The sequence below is a fragment of the Elgaria multicarinata genome, chromosome 3, assembly GCF_023053635.1.
Source record: "Elgaria multicarinata webbii isolate HBS135686 ecotype San Diego chromosome 3, rElgMul1.1.pri, whole genome shotgun sequence".
NCBI classification, from domain to species: domain Eukaryota; kingdom Metazoa; phylum Chordata; class Lepidosauria; order Squamata; family Anguidae; genus Elgaria; species Elgaria multicarinata.
The window spans coordinates 28,929,335-28,946,674 of NC_086173.1; the positions used below are offsets into that span (position 1 = coordinate 28,929,335).

A 17,340-nucleotide genomic window follows, 5' to 3' on the forward strand; every position below is an offset into this window, starting at 1 on the left:
AGCAAGGGCTGATGGGAATTGTCATATATGTACAGATTAAAAAATACATCTTAAATAATAAGAGAATAACAATAATACTGTCGCAGTAAGGCACATCCTAAAGGTCCCTTTGGTTCTTCCTTTGGGAAATGTTTGAAAGGATGGAAGCTGATTCTTTGGCAAAAAGGAACAAGGCCAGGGCCGTCGGAATGCAGCATCAGCCAGCTGGAACGGCAGGGCTCTGCGGGAGAGAGAAACAGCCGGTAAGGACGGGAGCAGAGAATCACCCGAGAATCGAATGCATAAGCAGTTGCTACTGATGGCAGTGAAGACTCTGCAAGGACATTGGTTCAAGTGCCTTTTGGGGTGGGAGGGAGGCAGATGGAGGAGCACCAGCTCTTGTCCCCTGGGGGCCCTTTGCAACCCACCCTTGAGCTACCCTTCTCTGCATCACCCCTTTGCCAGGCAAGACCTGGTTTGATCAACGACGGCACCATGTTCCTCTTGGCAGGTTACCACCTTTCCCCACCAGAGGGAGCCTGAGAGCAAGAAGCCAGCTGGTGCCTCCCACTTAGGCAGAAGCAGCAAAGCAGAGGTTAAAAGTCTCCAGGGCTTCAGATTCTTACCCTCTGCCACGGATGAATTGAGAGTGAACTAGAGGCGGATGGTTCTTGCTGCTACGGAGGGGATAAAAACAAAAATTAGGCCACACTGGGGGTGGTCAGGAAGCTCCTCCCCTCAAAGGGCTGCCATCTGTCCTTACGAAGGACACAAAGGGTCCCCGAAGTCTGGAACGGCAGTGCCATCGAACCAGCCGATCCAATTGCCAAGGGTGGTGGTGGGACTGGAAGGGGCAGCGTTGCACTCTTCTCACCAAACTCCCCAGTGCCCAGCCTCCATGACTTGCAGCTCAGCCTGCGCTTTGTCATAGTCCACACCTGCCGGGATTTCGCCCTTCTCTGGTCCCCATTCTTCCCAAACAACTCATGGCGACAAGCACAGGACTGGCACTGGCCATGCTGTCTGCGCAGCTCAGCGGAGGTGTCCCAAGGGAAAAGGGGTCGCCAGGACACTTCTTCCCCTTCTCCGCTACTGCACCAGGCTGGCAGGGTAGGACATCACTGTGCGGATATGCCTTTAATACCAGGGGCTTAGGCTGATTCAAGCCCCTTGCGTGCAATCGACAAAAATCCACCCTGCCCGAAGAAAGTCACAATGCCGCAGAAAAGGGTTCCGCTTAGCTTTCCCTGGCAAAAAAACTGTCACCTCGGCCACCCCCACATTTACTGTGGCAGTGATAGCAGCAGCAAAACAACCAGTGCTTTGCCGCTGAATTTTGGCAGCAAACCACAACATTGGCCAAAAAATGCCAAATTTAGCTTTAAAATAAAGTGCGAGATGGGGAGGGTGACCCCCCACCCACCCCCAGGAGACCCTAGGAGGTAGAAATTGGCCTGCAGAGCGTCTGAAGTTGAACAGCCCTGGTTGAAAAGAAGCTTTACCATAAGTGATCGCCAGACACACATAAACCGGTCTTAAGTTGTACCATCGGCCATGTTTTCTGGAGCAGAGCATCTATGGGTTTCTGTCCCATACAGTCAGAGGGCCCAGCTTCCACCCCGCCCAGCATTCAGGCATCAGCAAGCCACATGAACACCCGCCCACCCACCGCTTTAAATCAAGGAAGTATTTAGTCATCTACTCTACTGCATTAGTGTGATAATGCAGAACGCTGCATGCAAATCAAGACAGGATGTCCATGGCAACCTCATCATGCCAACCATGCAAGGAATAACACATACAGGATGGTTCCTCTGGGTCCATGCAGGGATGCTCAACGGTGCAGAGGAAGGGGCTGTGAACAGGCTTTTAGGAGGACTCAATGGCTCTCTCTCTCTCTCTCTTTTTAAAGTACTCCGTTTTCTGTTTTCTTTAAAACCATCATCATGTTTCTAGCCCTTAGCAGGGAGGAGCTTGAGAGAACGTATAATGGTGAAAAGCAGTGTGCTGGGCTGACCTTGAGCCCTTTCTTGGGATTCTGTAAAAGAGGGGAATTCTGGGAGGTGCGGCTTGTCACATAAAAGCCGCGAGAAGCTTATCCTGGCTGAAATTCCCTCTTCTGTGACACAGCTACTGAAACGCACTGGAGCTCTTTGCCTTGCCCACTTGGTCCCCCTACTGGGGCCAGGGCAGGCAGCCTGGAAGGAGCAGCTCACGGAGGCATCAGGCGCTGCCACGCTTCCTGGGGAACGCCGCCAGTTCGACGAAGCGCCCCAACGCCTGATCTTCAGGAGCGGGGAGAGGTCCCCGAGGAGAGGTTGAGAAGCCCTGAGCTCATGGGAGGAGAGAGAGAGCAAAGGCATGCAGGAGGGGAAGCCCAGGCTCCATGGGGTGCGGGGGGGAGGGGGGAGAGGAACGGCATGCAGCAAAGGAAGGCGACGTTCCACGGGTACCTTTGGCAGGGCAGGAGAGAGTGGAGCTAACAGTTAGGCTCGTCATGGTGGGACGGCTCGCAGAAAAAGCGAGAGCCCCGCTTCGCTGTACGGGCAGTGAAGGGGACGCTCTTCAACACTGTGGGTGGGGACGGGGGTGGACAAAGACAGACAGACACGTCAGATCCACTGAAATACGCTGGAGGGCTTCTGGGGTAGAAGGCATGTCGCCCAGCCTTGCCTGGCCCGCTGTCCTATAGATGTTTGGGACTTCAGCTCCCGTTAACCCCAGCCAGCACAGCCAGTGGTCAAGAATGCTGGGAGGTGCAGTCCAACCCATCTGGAGGGCACCTGGTTGGAGAAGGCTGTGCTAGTGTATCGATAAATGACACATCAGATACGAGAAAGCTGGACTCTCGCTGAGACCAGAGGAGCGGCCAAAGGCCTGGTTCACATCATAGAACGGCTGGCCCGAAAGAACAGCCCCACCCCCACAAGGGGAAAATGCCACACCCCTTCCTGCTTGCGTTTCCAGCCTCAATTAGGAGAGCGGAAAAATCAATTCCTTCCCTCTCTTTCTGTCCCAGTTCCTGACTTCCTCTTTCTGCCCTCAAACACCGCCTTTTACTTTTATTTTCTTTACGGCAGTAGTAACTCCACAAGTGTTGTTATGAATGCCTTTCAGGGGCAGGGTACATCAGGGGCAGCCTACCGGCAGTCCAGCCTGCAAAGTAATCGTGAATGAAGACAGGGCAACTCCATCGTTAAGGGGTACGTTGGCGCGGAAATCGCAGAAGATGCAGGGGGCAGAAAAGCTGCACCCGTGGAAATTGCTTCACCTGCACAATTGTCAAAGGCAGAGCTGGGCAGAAGGCAGATCTCCCGCTGTTTGGGACTTCAACTCCCAGAAGCCCCTGCCAGCATGGCCAGTGGTCAGGAATGCTGGGAGATGCAGTCCAAAGCCTGTGGAGAACTCCTTTCTGCCACCCCTGGTTAAAGGTACCAGAGCCTTGGCCTCTTTTGCAGGTGGTCACCCTGCTCTCATGTGTTTTCTATGTCTTTGGTGTCCTGGTGCAGCCATGCCCAATCTCAGGACTCTGTATTTCCTCTGAAGCGTGGGCTTCATCAACTGTGAGCTCCTTACTGCTAGGCCTGGCTGACTTTGAAGCCTCATCTACCCACAACAGGGTCGGGCTGTGTGGCACGACGTGCCTCTGGACTAGAAAACAGAGTGACAGCCAAGACTATAGAAGCTGGCCATTCCTGGTATACATGACTGAGCGCCTCAGTCAGTAGTGATGCATGGAGAATGCGCTATATTGCAGGGGCGGGGGAGCAGCACTGTTGAGACAGCCAAATACCACTGCTCACGTGAGGAAGACTCTCCACAACCGGTGTCTGATTTAGGACCGGTGCTATATACTGTCTTGTGGAGTTGTAACCAGGGTAGTGCCCACAATTCCACACACATGCCAGTGTGGCATAGTGGCTAGAGTGTCGGACTGGGAGTCAGGAGATCCGGGTTCTAGTCCCCACTCAGCCATGAAAACCCATTGGGTGACTTTGGGCCAGTCACAGACTCTCAGCCCAACCCACCTCACAGGGTTGTTGTTGTTGTGAGGATGAAATGGAGAGGAGGATTATATAAGCCGCCTTGGGTTCCTTGCAGGAAAAAAGGCGGGATATAAATGCAATAATAAATAAATAATAAAAAAGGCAGAAAATGTGGCTTTAAAGGCATAAATTGGCTTCCCAAGGATTTAATCTCTCTCGGGCCACATCTACACCAAGCAGGACATAACACTTTGAAAGTGGTTTGAAAACGGTGTATGGAGCATGGCCTGGGCCCCAACAGTTGTCAATACTGTTATAAACCATTACAAAACAGTAGTGTAGATCCTGCCTTTATCTCTCTTTCAAAAAGAAGAACAACATTCTAGTCCTTATGAGTGCAAAAATATGCTTGAAACTGGAATAAGAGGATCAGGTCTTGTGTATGTTGCCCTCCCAGGTGTCAGATTTGGATGTGAGATAATATGGGATAGTACGCTGAGGGAATTTAAGCCCCCACTCTGAATGTGGGGGGGGGATCCCCATTGCCCAGGGCTTTCTCCACTGTGGCACCCCGGTTGTGGAATGAGCTCCCCAGAGAGGTCCGCCTGGCGCCTACACTGTACTCCTTTCGTCGCCAGCTGAAGACCTTTTTATTCTCTCAGTATTTTAACACTTAATTTTACCTTAAATTTAAATTTTACTGTTTTAACTCTGTATTTTAATCTTATATCAATTTTGCTGCGTGGTTTTTATCCTGGTTGTTTTTTCTATACTGTATTTTGTATTTGTGCTTTTAACCTGTTGGTTGTTTTATGATGGTTTTAATTTTTGTGAACCACCCAGAGAGCTTCGGCTATTGGGCGGTATAAAAATGTAATAAATAAATAAATGAATAAATAAGTTTCCCCCCTCCCCCGCAGCTGCCCTCCCCTTGCTTTATTGAGGGAGGGGGTGGAATGGGCCGTTGCTGTGGGCAACAAGCAAACATCGCTGCTTTAGAAGATGAGAGTTTATGTAAACCTCATGACGTAGGGGGATAAAACAAAGGGGGCGTCAGAAAGGGCCAGAGATGTGGGGAAGGCAGAGGCCTTCACCCAAGTGTGCCGGAGGTACCACAGGCCCTTCTCTGCTTTGCGCGCACAAAGGCACAACGGGCCCTGATGGAAAGCTTGGGCCCCAGCAAAGGGAATGAACGTTACTCCGGGGGGGGGGGAGGGGGCTTACCAGTGATAATATCCTCGATCGTCCCATCTTTGCCTTCATAAACGGGCCGGTGGTCCTTGGCTTGGCGCCGCCTCAGCTCAGCAATCAACTCTTGCTGCTGCCACTTGTTGCGCTGCAAAGGCAACTGGGGGCCGGTCAGGGATTAGGAGGAAAAAACAAAAGCAGCCCAGCCCAGCCCAACCCCCCAACCCCACGCTGCTCTGGGACTGACTGGCGCTCCTATCTCAGGCAGGTTCAACCAGCTGGGGTTCAGAGGTGTGTGTGTGTGTGTGTCGCTCTCTCTCATGCACATGCGCAGCCTGATGTACACACAGCACTGACCTCTCACACAACGGCCCTGTTCAGACGACACGCTAAACCACGGCGGTGAAGCATTTTGAGGTAAACGTTACAGCTCAGCGTGTCTTGTGAAGCATTCCTCTCGCCATGGTGGCTCCACATCCGCGGTTCAAACACACTCGCGAACCATTTGCCACAAAGGGGTGAGCGGCCTAACTCTGACTTAGCGTGTTGGCCGAACAGGCCCATTGTAAAGTACGCCACATTGGAAGCTGCCTTCTACTGAGCGGGGCTATTTGCCCACTCAAACCAGTATAATTTACTCTGACCGGCAGGGCACACGTGCAAATGTCAACGCGGACATAAAAAGAGAGGAGACACAAAACAAGGCCCCTGCATGAGCTCCCTCACAAAACGCTCCGCTACCCAGGAATGGCGTATGTCTGCCTCTGGATGCTGCAAGCCGGGGCCTTTCCCTGGGAGGAGATCTACGCACGAGAAGGCAGCCCTGCCTAAACGCCACATTCCTCGCAGTTGCTATCCTGACATCGCAGGGGACACTGTGGGAAAGCTAGCGTCTCTTTCGTGAGGACCGGACTTCTGTGTCACAAAGCTCAGGAAGGGGGCGGGGGTGGGGTTCCTAATCGGAAGCAACGCATAGGAGCACGTGTGGATTACGCAGAAACAGCTCATATTCCACTAAGTGCTATTTCCATTTTTTCCGGGGACATAACCAAGGAAAACTGGCTGGTATAAGCGTACCCTCAGAGCAGCGGAAGTGAGTGGGAAAAGAGCTACAACGGCACCACCCTCCACAGTCGAGGGCGGGAGGGGCCTCCTGCAAGCCCCCATCCCAGGTCCTGCACAGCTGCACATTCTGGCCTCCCAATGCCCTGCACTGTCCCCTACCTTCTCCAGCCGCTTGGCTTCTTGGGCCAGGGCCTGCTCCCTTTGGGCCTGCTCCTGCCTCTTGCGTAGCTCATTCTCCTGTTCTGCGTCCTGGAAGAGAACCGAGAGTCCGGTGATGACGGTGATGATAGCTAGGCATGAAACTGTTTCACCTTGAACCAGGTCATTGGCCCATCCAGCCCAGTATCTTCTACTCTGACTGGCAGCATTTTCCCAGGATCCCAGGCAAGCAGGGGTCTCCTGTAGCTCTGCCGTCTCCGGTTGTTTTAATTGGGGCAATGCCTCGGGCTGAATGTGTCACTTCTTGCATACAAACCAGGTGCTTTACTTCTAAGCCAGGCTCCCATAACTTGGAACCATCCACATGGCTTGGACAACAACCCCCATCATCCATGCCCCAGGTTGAGCAAGGCTGCACTAAACCCTGGGCCTTCCCCCATAGCGTTACTGCCACCTACAGTGGCGATGTGTCAGACTACAGGTCCCATCATCCCCAGCCAGTGTGGCCAACGGCTGCAGCCCAATACATCCGAAGGATGCCAGGTTGGGGAAGGCAGATGGCGGAACAGTACGCAAAAGCATCCGTTCAGGGAGAAATCCAGGCTCAACAATGAAACTCCCACTGGTGGGTTTGCTTTGGTTGAGACGCACAGAATGTGGAAGAGAATCAATGGCTCCCCACGTCCGGCCTCCTGCCCTGAGATGGGGCGTCCTGTAGCTAAAGAAACCCAGGACAGGTGGTTCCCCAAACTTCCCCCCCCCACAAACCTCAAAGACCCAGGAAGCACAATCCATTGCCAAACTGCTCTTGCAGATCAGAAGCTCCACCTAAACCGATTTTCCTGAAATCTAAAGCGTTGGCTTTTTTGTCCTATTCCCAGGTGATTAACTGATCTCTCCTTGGGCGAGCCTAGGGGTGCTTCCAGACGAGGCTTTTACAGTGCTATCGCCCTGCCTCATTCACGGAATTTTTCAGGGGTGGTGGTCCAGAAAGCATCCCTTTCTACCCATTGACCCTCCCGTGTTTTCTCACTGCTTCTTCCATCTTTTTTCTTACTGCAGAAAACCCATTAAGGAAAAAGAGGTGGGATCGCTGCACAAGCCCTTCTGATTGGTAGTGCTCAGAGCCCTCCCTCTGTCTGGAATCACCCAATAGCAGCAACAGAAGGGCTCCCCTTTTGCAGCCTCAGTGACTCAACTAGGCTGGGAGCTAAATCTAGCCCTGGCCAGCCCACGCAGTAAGAACGAAGTCCCCTCCTGTCTGAGCGGACCTATCCTGGGTTATGCCCCTTGGCCATGCCCGAGTGTGACAGAGTGTTGGGTAGGGTGACCATATGAAAAGGAGGACAGGGCTCCTGTCTTGTATCTTTAAGAGTTGTATAGAAAAGAGGGGTTTGAGCAGGTGTCCTTTGTATGCATGCAGCACCTGGTGAAATTCCCTCTTCATCACAACAATTAAAGCTGCAGAAGTTATACTAGAGTGACCAGATTTAAAAGAGGGCAGGGCACCTGCCGCTTTAACTGTTGTGACAAAGAGGAAATTTCACCAGCTTCCCTATATATACAAATGACACCTGCTGAAATTCCCTTTTCAATACAACTGTTAAAGATACAGGAGCCCAGTCCTCCTTTTCATATGGTCACCCTAGTGTTGGGAGCTGGCTTTTAGGGAGGGATGGGAGAGAAATGAGCCTGAGCCCGTTACATTTGTCCACCCATACCTTTTCTTGACAGGGGAGTGGCTAGTTCGCATCTGATAGAGCAGCTTTCTCCAAAGTGGCTCCCTCCACATGTCTGGGCCACGCTTCTCGAATCAGATGGGAGCATCAAATTGGGGACAGCTGGGATGGGAGACTACCGCTTCGTAAGGAAGCACAGGTGAGGAGCCACCCTTCTGGGTCCATCGCTAGCAGTAAGAACTCTTCTGTCTGGAAGCATCCTAGGCCTGGGCAACCCACTGCCTCTGAACCTGCCTCACTGAGCTGCTGTGACTCCTTGAGATAAGGCAGGAAAGAACCCTAAATAATAAAAAAAACCTGGCATGAATTTGGAGAGGAGGGGGTACACGTTCCAGGCGCCTTGCAGCTTGAACCCAGGGCCTTGAGGGCGGTTCAGGCCCCAATTCCCCACTCCCTACACTACTGGGATCCCTAAGCAGAGGAGAGATCGCTGGGCAGAGGAGGAAACTGCATATAGTAGTATACTAATATACCAATATACATTAGCCCAAAATCTTCCTGGGCCTAAGAATTAGGTGATCCAAAGATCCAATCTCATGCCACTGCCTGCCTTAAAGCTCCAAGATCTACACTCCCCCAGTCAGACTACCTCGTCACCACAGTTGAAGCTGCAGAAGCCCTGCCCCTTTTGTATCTCGTCTCTCTACAAAAGAGGGCAGGGCTCCTGCAGCTTTAACTGTTGTGATGAAGAGGGAATTTCACCAGGGGCTGCATGCATACAAATGACACCTGCTGAAATTCCCTTTTCTATACAACTTTTAAAGTTACAGGAGCCCTGTCCTCCTTTCCATATGGTCACCCTAGCCAGGATGCTTCCTGGCTGGCCTACCTGCTGCCCTCTCCCTCCCAGGTGCTGAGGCTGCACTCAGACCTCAACACATGAAAGTCGCGTTCATCCGGCTGCAGCTGCTTAGTGAGTTGGTTTGGCTTTTCTTTGGCCACCCAAAGCCTGGAGATATGCCTTGGAGGAGTGGGATCTCACCCAAGAGCAGACAAGCAATGGAATATGTAAGCATCCCCAATGGCTGGGAAGAGAATGGATGGAGCAGGAGCACGCAGAGAGGAAATCCTAATTCTGTCGCCCTTTGGCCACACCTTCCCCCAGGCGGAGCTACTTCCCGTCGGGAACAATGACGGGAAGAGCTGGACAGCGGGGTGCTGACCATTGGGCTCCCAAGTTCACGGAGGGCAAGTCAGGCGCTTTCATGGCTTCTACCGCTGGAGCTGCCGGGGGCCTCCAGCAGCCCACACTCACCTTATAGGCTCTGATGAAGCGTGCGAAGACCGGGAAGAAAACGGACGGTGGTGTGGTCTTGGGGCTCTCGCCAAAATAGCGCACAACGGTGTTGTAGGCCTCCTGCCAACAGGAAAACAGCGTGAGCAAAAGCTGACAGCAGCCTCCGCTTTGCACTCATCTTGACTGCGAGGTGAGGAGGACGCCAGGCACGCCTGCCTGGCTCACAGCTCAGGGTGAAAACGGCAATCCCTGCATGAAATGGACTTGGAACATGCACTAATAATAATAATAATAATAATAATAATAATAATAATAATAATGTAAAAGACAGCATGACTTAGCAATGCTCATCATGTCCGTCTAGAAAAACATGAGCGAGAAAAATATTAATTATTATTATTATTATTATTATTATTATTATTAACAACAACAACAACAACAACCCACCCCTCTGGATCGAGGCAGGGTACAACACAAATACAAAACACCTTAAAATACATATAATTGATTAAAAACATATAAAACTAAGACATTATTAAAAAGCATCTTAAAATTCAACTGGGTAGACCTGCCGGCTCCTGCACGTGCACGCCTAGGGTAAAATCCAACATAAGTCCAATTTAGAGTAGTCCCATTGAAATAAGCGGGACTGAAGTTAGTCATAACTATCTTAAATCCCATTCGTTTCAATGGGTCTACTCGAAGTTGGATTTTATGCCTGCTGTGCGCAATTTACTTTGCGCATCAGACAGACATGTTCCAACGAAGATGACACTGTGATCGCTTAAAAGGCATCGGTTCCTGCACAAAAATCTGCTACTGGAGCACATGTGGACTCCCAAGGGTTTTTCTGCACAAGACTATAAAGCAGGTACCGCTTGCATACATCGTTTTTAGGATGCTTTTAGGATGTTTTTAAAAGTGTATGCCATGACCCTGGATTCCATTGCTGGTTTCAGGCACCGAGCAAGTGGGGATTAGTCAAACTTGGCACTGGGTGCAAGCGCAAACGCACACAGCCAATCAGATGGCGGGATCTCCATACACGACTCTGGCTGCAGTTTGCACGCAACACACACACACACACACACACACACACACACACACACACACAATCTTAAAGTACGCTCCGGCTGAATGTGTGTCCATTTGCTGAGGGAGGCGACCGTTACCAGCTCTCACGGTGCTTCTTCTGCTCATGCCCGAGCCGTACGGTGGCCCCTCGACTCACCTCAGCGGTCTTGGCATCTTTCTGTAGTCGGTCCAGCTTCCCCTCGTTGGCGCTCAGGAAGCCGCGCAAGATGCTGTGCTCCCGCAAGCTGCACTCCCGCCGGATCAGGTCCATCCCACGGCCCAGCTCCTTCACATCCAGCAGCACGTTCTCCAGCGACACTGTGGCGGAAGGGAAGCCACGGGGTTGGTCCCAGGACCCACTTAGGTTGGGAAGGTCAAGCACACTTCAAGGCCAGGCAGGCTCCAAGCCAGGAGAAAGCAGGAGGGGGGGGTCTCCCGGGAGATCTCTGGGAGATCTGCAGCAGATCACCCAAGGTTTCTGACTCCAAATTTTTGACGGCAAAGACAGGTTGCTTACCTGTAACTGTAGTTCTTCGAGTGGTCATCTGTGCAGTCACACATATGGGTTCTGCGCCTGCGCGGGGCCAGCTTCGGAACCTTCTCAAGCTGAAAACGTTTTAGGCGGGAACCCCTCCCCCACCGTCCACTGAGCATGCTCAGGGGTTCCCGCCTAATCCCCTCAGTTCCTGAAACCGCCTAAACAGTCTCACTGATTGTGAACCACCAGGTAATCAAAGAATTAATGACACCATAGTGGGGACGGTGGGAGGGTAGTGTGACTGCACAGATGACCACTCGAAGAACTACAGCTACAGGTAAGCAACCTGTCTTTCTTCTTCGTGGTCTCTGTGCATCACACATATGTCCAGGCGGTAGTGACTGGCAAAAGTCAGAGGTGTCGACCAGGTAGCCGCTTTGCAGAGGTCTGGTAGAGCGATACCCTTTTCAAAGGCCGTAGAAGTGGCCACTCCTCTCGTGGAGTGAGAGTGCACTTTCCCCTCCAACGGGAGGCCAGCGAGTTCATAGGCTAATTTAATAGTCTGCGGAGATGCTTGGAGTCCCTTTTGTTTACCCCCATAACAAACAAAAAGTCTTTGGGATCTCCGGAGAGTTGCTGTTCTGGACTGGTAGAAAGCAAGAGCACGCCTCACGTCCAGGGTGTGTAATGTCGACTCAAGGGGAGATGTCGGCGACGGAAAGAAACCTGGCAGAGTAATATCCTGTCCAAGGTGAAAGGAGGACACAACCTCTGGAAGAAAGGCTGGGTCTGGTCTAAGGACCACCTTGTCAGCATGAAGGAAAAATTGATAGATTTTTCAGCTATGGTATAACACAGAAAACACTATACCACGAGAAGTCTCCAAACGCTGTTGACCCACAGGCAGTTGAAGAGAACTGAGGGGATTAGGTGGGAACCCCTGAGCATGCTCAGTGGATGGTGGGGGAGGGGTTCCCGCCTAAAAGACTTTCAGCTTGAGAAGTTTCCGAACCAGGCCCCGCGCAGGCGCAGAGCCCATATGTGTGATGCACAGAGACCACGAAGACGAACCAAAGCATTTGTGTAGGGTGACCAAATGAAAAGGAGGACAGGGCTCCTGTATCTTTAACAGTTGCATAGAAAAGGGAATTTCAGCAGGTGTCATTTGTATATATGGAGAACCTGGTGAAATTCCCTCTTCATCACAACAGTTAAAGGTGCAGGAGCTATACTAGAGTGACCAGACTTAAAAGAGGGCAGGGCACCTGCAGCTTTAACTGGTGTGATGAAGAGGGAATTTCACCAGGTTCTCCATATCTACAGATGACACCTGCTGAAATTCCCTTTTCTATGCAACTGTTAAAGATACAGGAGCCCTGTCCTCCTTTTCATATGGTCACCCTAATTTAGGGCAGATCCTGTATTAAACCTGTTGCCCTCATAGCTAGGGGAAAGGTTTTAATTAACCCTCCCTCAGGTTTTCAAGTGGTGGTGTTTGGCCTGAGAAGGGTTTATGAGATGGACCTAGTGTAAGGGTTTGTTACATCGTAGTATTCCCCTATCCCCACCCCACTAAATTAGGCTGCTGAAATGCAGAAAGCTTGGGGTAAGCTGGAGTGGACCTTCATGTGAAAGGATTGTGAGCTCAGTTCAATTCTTAGACTTTAAACACAAGTCCTTGGCTCAGAACGTGCTCAGAGGCAATGTTCAGGAGACACGCTAAACTACAAGGAGTAAGCATTTCGAGCTAAACATTATGGCTTAGAGTACTGTTTGAACCATTTGTAACCATGGTGGCTACGTAACCATGGTTTAAACATGCCCACTAACTATTAGCTGCAAAAGGTTGAGCAGCCTAACTATGACGTCGTGTGTTGTCTGAACAGGCCCACCCTGTTCTTTAGTGTTAAGTGTGTGTCTTTTGCACCTGGCTCTGGCTGGTAGATCTTGGGGTGCTAGTAAAAACAAAAAACAGAGAAGACCCAACAAGCCTGACGGCTGCCCACCTCTGTTCTAAGCAATCCAGTCTGCTCTGCTACACACAGCTCAACTAGTATACCCATAAGGCACTTTCCTACAGTACACGTACAAATGCATCCCAGTACAGACCCATAAATAAACATAGTGACCTGGTTCAGACAACACGCTAAACCATGCTTGGTTTAGCGTGTTGTCTGAACCAGGCCAATTACAGACAAATAAAACTATTTAAGGCTGGATCGTCCTCTGTCTCTATTCAAGCAAGCCTTTGGTTTAACTCCTCAGTCCTGCGCTCCAAGTGAACTAAAACCTAGGTGTGCTTAACTTCATTTGATCTCATTTGGTTTCCTTTGCCTCCTCCAGCCCCCTTTGCTGTCTCCCAAAATTTAGACTGCAAGCTCCTCAGGGCAGGAAACTTCTCTGCTTACATCACTCTGCAAACCACCTTGTACAGCAACAACACTACATATAAACTCAGTGACTAATTTAAAACAAAACAGGCATTCTGCTGTACATATTCTGGCCCCAGACATCCTTCTCTCCTGCTTAAGTAAGAATAAGAAACACCTGACGATACACCTTTGCCCTGGCTAGAAATATAAGACAGCAGCATCTCAGGCCTGGCGCCAGCATCTGGTGCATTTGGGATCCTGGCAGAGCCCAGTTGCACTGCTGCTGGACCAGACACAACTCTTACTTGCTCCTGCAAATCACCAAGAACCAGGTGCCTGTGCACTCGTGGCAGCAGCCAGGCAGGGCCAGAGGGCGGATCAACAGCAGAACACTAATGAGCGGAACTCTGGGCCTCCGTACCTGAACTCTCCAGCGCCACCCTCATAATTACACGGCTCCTGCTCCCAAAGGAATTATGATGGCCGCACCGGCAAGTTCAGGTGCAGGCCCAAAACTCTTCTCAGCACTGCTGCTATGGATGGGCCTGGAGGCTGTCTGCTCCTCCATTTGGTGAGCCACAGGGGCTCCAGCGGTGGGACGTTTGCATAGGGCCCCTAAAATCCAGGGATTACTCCTGCAGCATCTTGACAGGGAGAAACCTCGGATGACTAAGGATTGAAGATGGGACTATCGCTTACGCCAGCCATGGAAAGCTAGTTTAAGGACTGCTACAAAAATTGTGCATGGCCCATGTGCAGAAAGAGAACCAGAGTCGGCTCTATATTTGAGGTCAGCGCGTACATGTGTTCCAATGCCCGGCATGCAGCTGCCGAATGCCCCACATGACCTGCTCTTGCCCTGTCCTGCTGTCATCCCTACCAGCCCCATCGGCCACCTCCGGAAAGCCCTTCTCCCGGTCCCCTCCACTGAGCACGCAGAGGGCTTTGCAGGGCTAGCCCCACTCACCGCTGGAACCACATGTCCCTCCCTGACAAATGGGTTTGCCCGTGTAGCTGCCCGCTCGCTCAGCGCCTGCCTGGCTTCATCTTCTCCCAGCCCACCTTTCCTAGGATGCCCCGTCTTCCACCTGCCTGCCTAGGCCCCAGCTGTGCTTCTAGCTCACAGCCCTGACAGACACACAGCATTTCTCTCTCAGCCACCACAGGGGACGTCACCTAGGAATGGAGGAAGCTGCTTTACATCAGGTCCATCCCGTCTAGTCCTACCTAGGCCTTGGCTAGAAGAGGGGCTTGGAGGACGACGATCTCATGATTTTATGATTGTGAGATCCTCGCCCGCATATACACGTGGCACACGACATCACGGCCGCCATTTTGGTTTGTTTTTTTAAAGGAAAAGGAGCGCATCAGCGCTCAAACGAAAGGTAAGGTATTTTTTTTAAAAAAAAAACTTCCCCCTCCCCCCACCCCAATGGGCACAGATGTGTCCGGTTCCCAGCTTACTCGCAAGGAGCCGGGACAACCCGCGACACCTGGCCACACTTTCCATGGTCTTGGGATCATCCCGAGACCGCGGAAAAAGCGAGAAAGAAGGGCCTGCCGATATCCCTGGCCAAAGGAGGGATCATCCCTCCCTGCTCCCGGGATGCCCTGTGTGTCATGTGGACGCTCAAGGATGATCCTGGGACAATCCCAGGATATAGGCCTGGTCTAGCCATGGCCCTACTCTGGCTAGAAGTGGCTCCCCGGGGTCTCTAGCAGGGAGAAGTCCTGCCTGCCCCCAAATCCTTTCAACTGCAGATGCCAGGGACTGAACCTGGACCAAAGCAAGTGTTCCACTCTAGGTCCACATCGTGCACACACTCCATGTAAACACTACTTCCATTAGGTCTGAAGGGGGCGCACAGAGATAAAGCAAGGGGTGGATCCTGCAGTGAGGAGGGAGGTGTGGAGGGAGCACCTAGGAGACGTCCAGGCCCAGGCTGGCATTGGGAAGGCCCCTACCTGCAGCTGCCTTCTCCACAAAGTGCAGTTCCTGCCAGAAGGTGCTCAGCTCTGGGTACTTCTCCTTCACCATCATGGCAATGAAGTGCAGGAGCGTCAGCTTCCGGTCCGTTGACTTGGTGTCCAAGAGCTTTCGGGGTAGAGGCAAGACAGGACAAAACGTCAAGGCATCCATCCGTACACTGCTTTGTGCAAGTGTGTGCAAAGAGCAGATATCATGCACATGACAGTGGACGATCGCCTCTGTGCAAGAAAGTGCACATGCCTAGAATTGGGAGGGGGAGGGAGCGCACTGACCTGCACAGCTGCGCAACAGGGCCCATTTGCATCATTGTGCCACACATGTGCTCAAGGACACCCAGAAAGGGGGCATGCCCAACGGTGACAAAGAAAGCTGCCGTTTGTGGGGGTACAAGAGGAATACTAAAATACATGTAAAAGAAGCCTGGGTATATTGCAAGATGACGCAGACAAACTATTCCGGCAGCAAAACAATGAATGCAAATAGCGAGCCTATGGGAATGGACACTGACATCCTCCTAGGATAGGGTTTCCCAGCCTCCAGAAGTGTTGGGGTATTTCTACATGAGGCTTTTATCCTGTGCCTTTACCGAGGCTTCTGCTCCTTGATTCTTTGCTGTATTAAGATTGGCTCCTTTACACCAGCTTTTTTTCCCCTGGGGGTTTCGTTCTCTGCATTTCTCTACTTTTCATTATACAACCACTAGGTGGTGCTGTGGTATAGCGGAATTGTACAATTACACCAGGCTCTCATTCAGCCAAACTAAATAATACCAGACTTTCTTCATTAGGACAAAAACAGCTATAATGGTTGCAAAGCACAGGAGAGCCCTGGAGGATGCTGACGTCATGTAAAGGACCCACAAACTACTGTGAGTGAGCAATCATCAATGCACAATAAAAGCCTCATGTAGAAAAGCTTTTGGACTACAAACCCCACCATCCCTGACAAGCAAGGCCATTGGCTCTGCTGGCTGGAGGTGATGGGAGTTGTGGTCCAACGCATCTGGAGAATGATAGTATCCATTCTCATATGCTTGCCTTTTGCATTTATTTTATTTATTCCTGAGCAGTAACTTAAGAAATAAAACAATAAAAAGTTAAAAAGATTAAAACACCGTATTAAAATTATTCCTTTTTAAAACCAGAATGCCAGTAAAAACGTGACAGGTCAGTTAAGGAACAGAGCTGTTTTCAGGAGGCTGTGGAAGCAACTTAGGCCATGGCTAGACCAGGCCTATATCCTGGGATCGTCCCAGGATCATCCCTGTGTGTCCACATGATGCACAGGGGATCCTGGGAGCATGGAGGGATGATCCCTCCCTTGCCCCAGAATATTGGCATAGCCTTTAATCCCACTTTTTCAGTGGTCTCGGGATGATCCCGAGACCATGGAATGTATGGGCAGGCGTCAAGGGTTGTCCCGGCTCCTCATGAATAACTGAGGAGCTCTGTGTCCATTGGAGGTGGGGTGGGGGAAGGGCGAGGTTGTTGTTTTTTCAAAAAAACTTACCTTGCGTTCAAGCACTTCTGCGCTCATTTCCCTTTAAAAACAAAAACAAAATGGCGGCCGCGATGTCGCATGCCGCTTGTAGACCAGGGCGACAATCTCGTGATTATAAAATCATGAGATCGTCACCCTGCTACCCCATCGTCTAGCCATGGCCATAGTGTTGGCTCCTGCCTGACCTCCAGGGGCAGGGAGTTCCAAAGAAAGGGGGCCACCGCGCTGAAGGCTCTTCTCCATGTGGGCTGCTATTGGGCCATAGGTCCATACGGAACCACCAGAAGCATTCAGTTGACTGCAGCTAGAATGGATTGTCTGTGCCATCTTGCAATATGTCCAGGCTTCTTCTGTATATTTTAATATTTCCCTCTTGCCCCTGCAAACGGCAGCTTTCTTTGTCACTTGATGGGCACGTGAGAATGTGTACGGAGCAAATGATGCACTGGAACACGTGGGCCAAGGCGTGCATCTGCGCATAAGGGTGCAGATGGATACTTTTAAACAAGCGCATGTACATGCATGTGCTCATCTGTGAGTTATGCTGCCCGCCCCTTTAGAGCTCCCTCCTTA

At 51.3% G+C, this 17,340-nt stretch overlaps 1 protein-coding gene across 1 annotated transcript in view; it reads right to left on the reverse strand.

Annotated features, from left to right (window-relative positions):
• Positions 1-208: 208 nt before the first annotated feature.
• The window catches only part of FMNL3 (formin like 3), a 109,695-nt gene continuing 92,563 nt past the window's right edge, over positions 209-17,340 (reverse strand). The window contains exons 21-28 of the mRNA XM_063119772.1: positions 15,243-15,372; positions 10,585-10,745; positions 9,372-9,473; positions 6,378-6,467; positions 5,190-5,313; positions 2,433-2,550; positions 606-656; positions 209-220 (exon numbers count right to left, since the gene is read on the reverse strand). Coding sequence (XP_062975842.1) covers positions 2,459-2,550; positions 5,190-5,313; positions 6,378-6,467; positions 9,372-9,473; positions 10,585-10,745; positions 15,243-15,372 — 699 coding nt within the window. The 3' untranslated portion in view covers positions 209-220; positions 606-656; positions 2,433-2,458. The remainder of the gene's footprint in view (positions 221-605; positions 657-2,432; positions 2,551-5,189; positions 5,314-6,377; positions 6,468-9,371; positions 9,474-10,584; positions 10,746-15,242; positions 15,373-17,340) is intronic.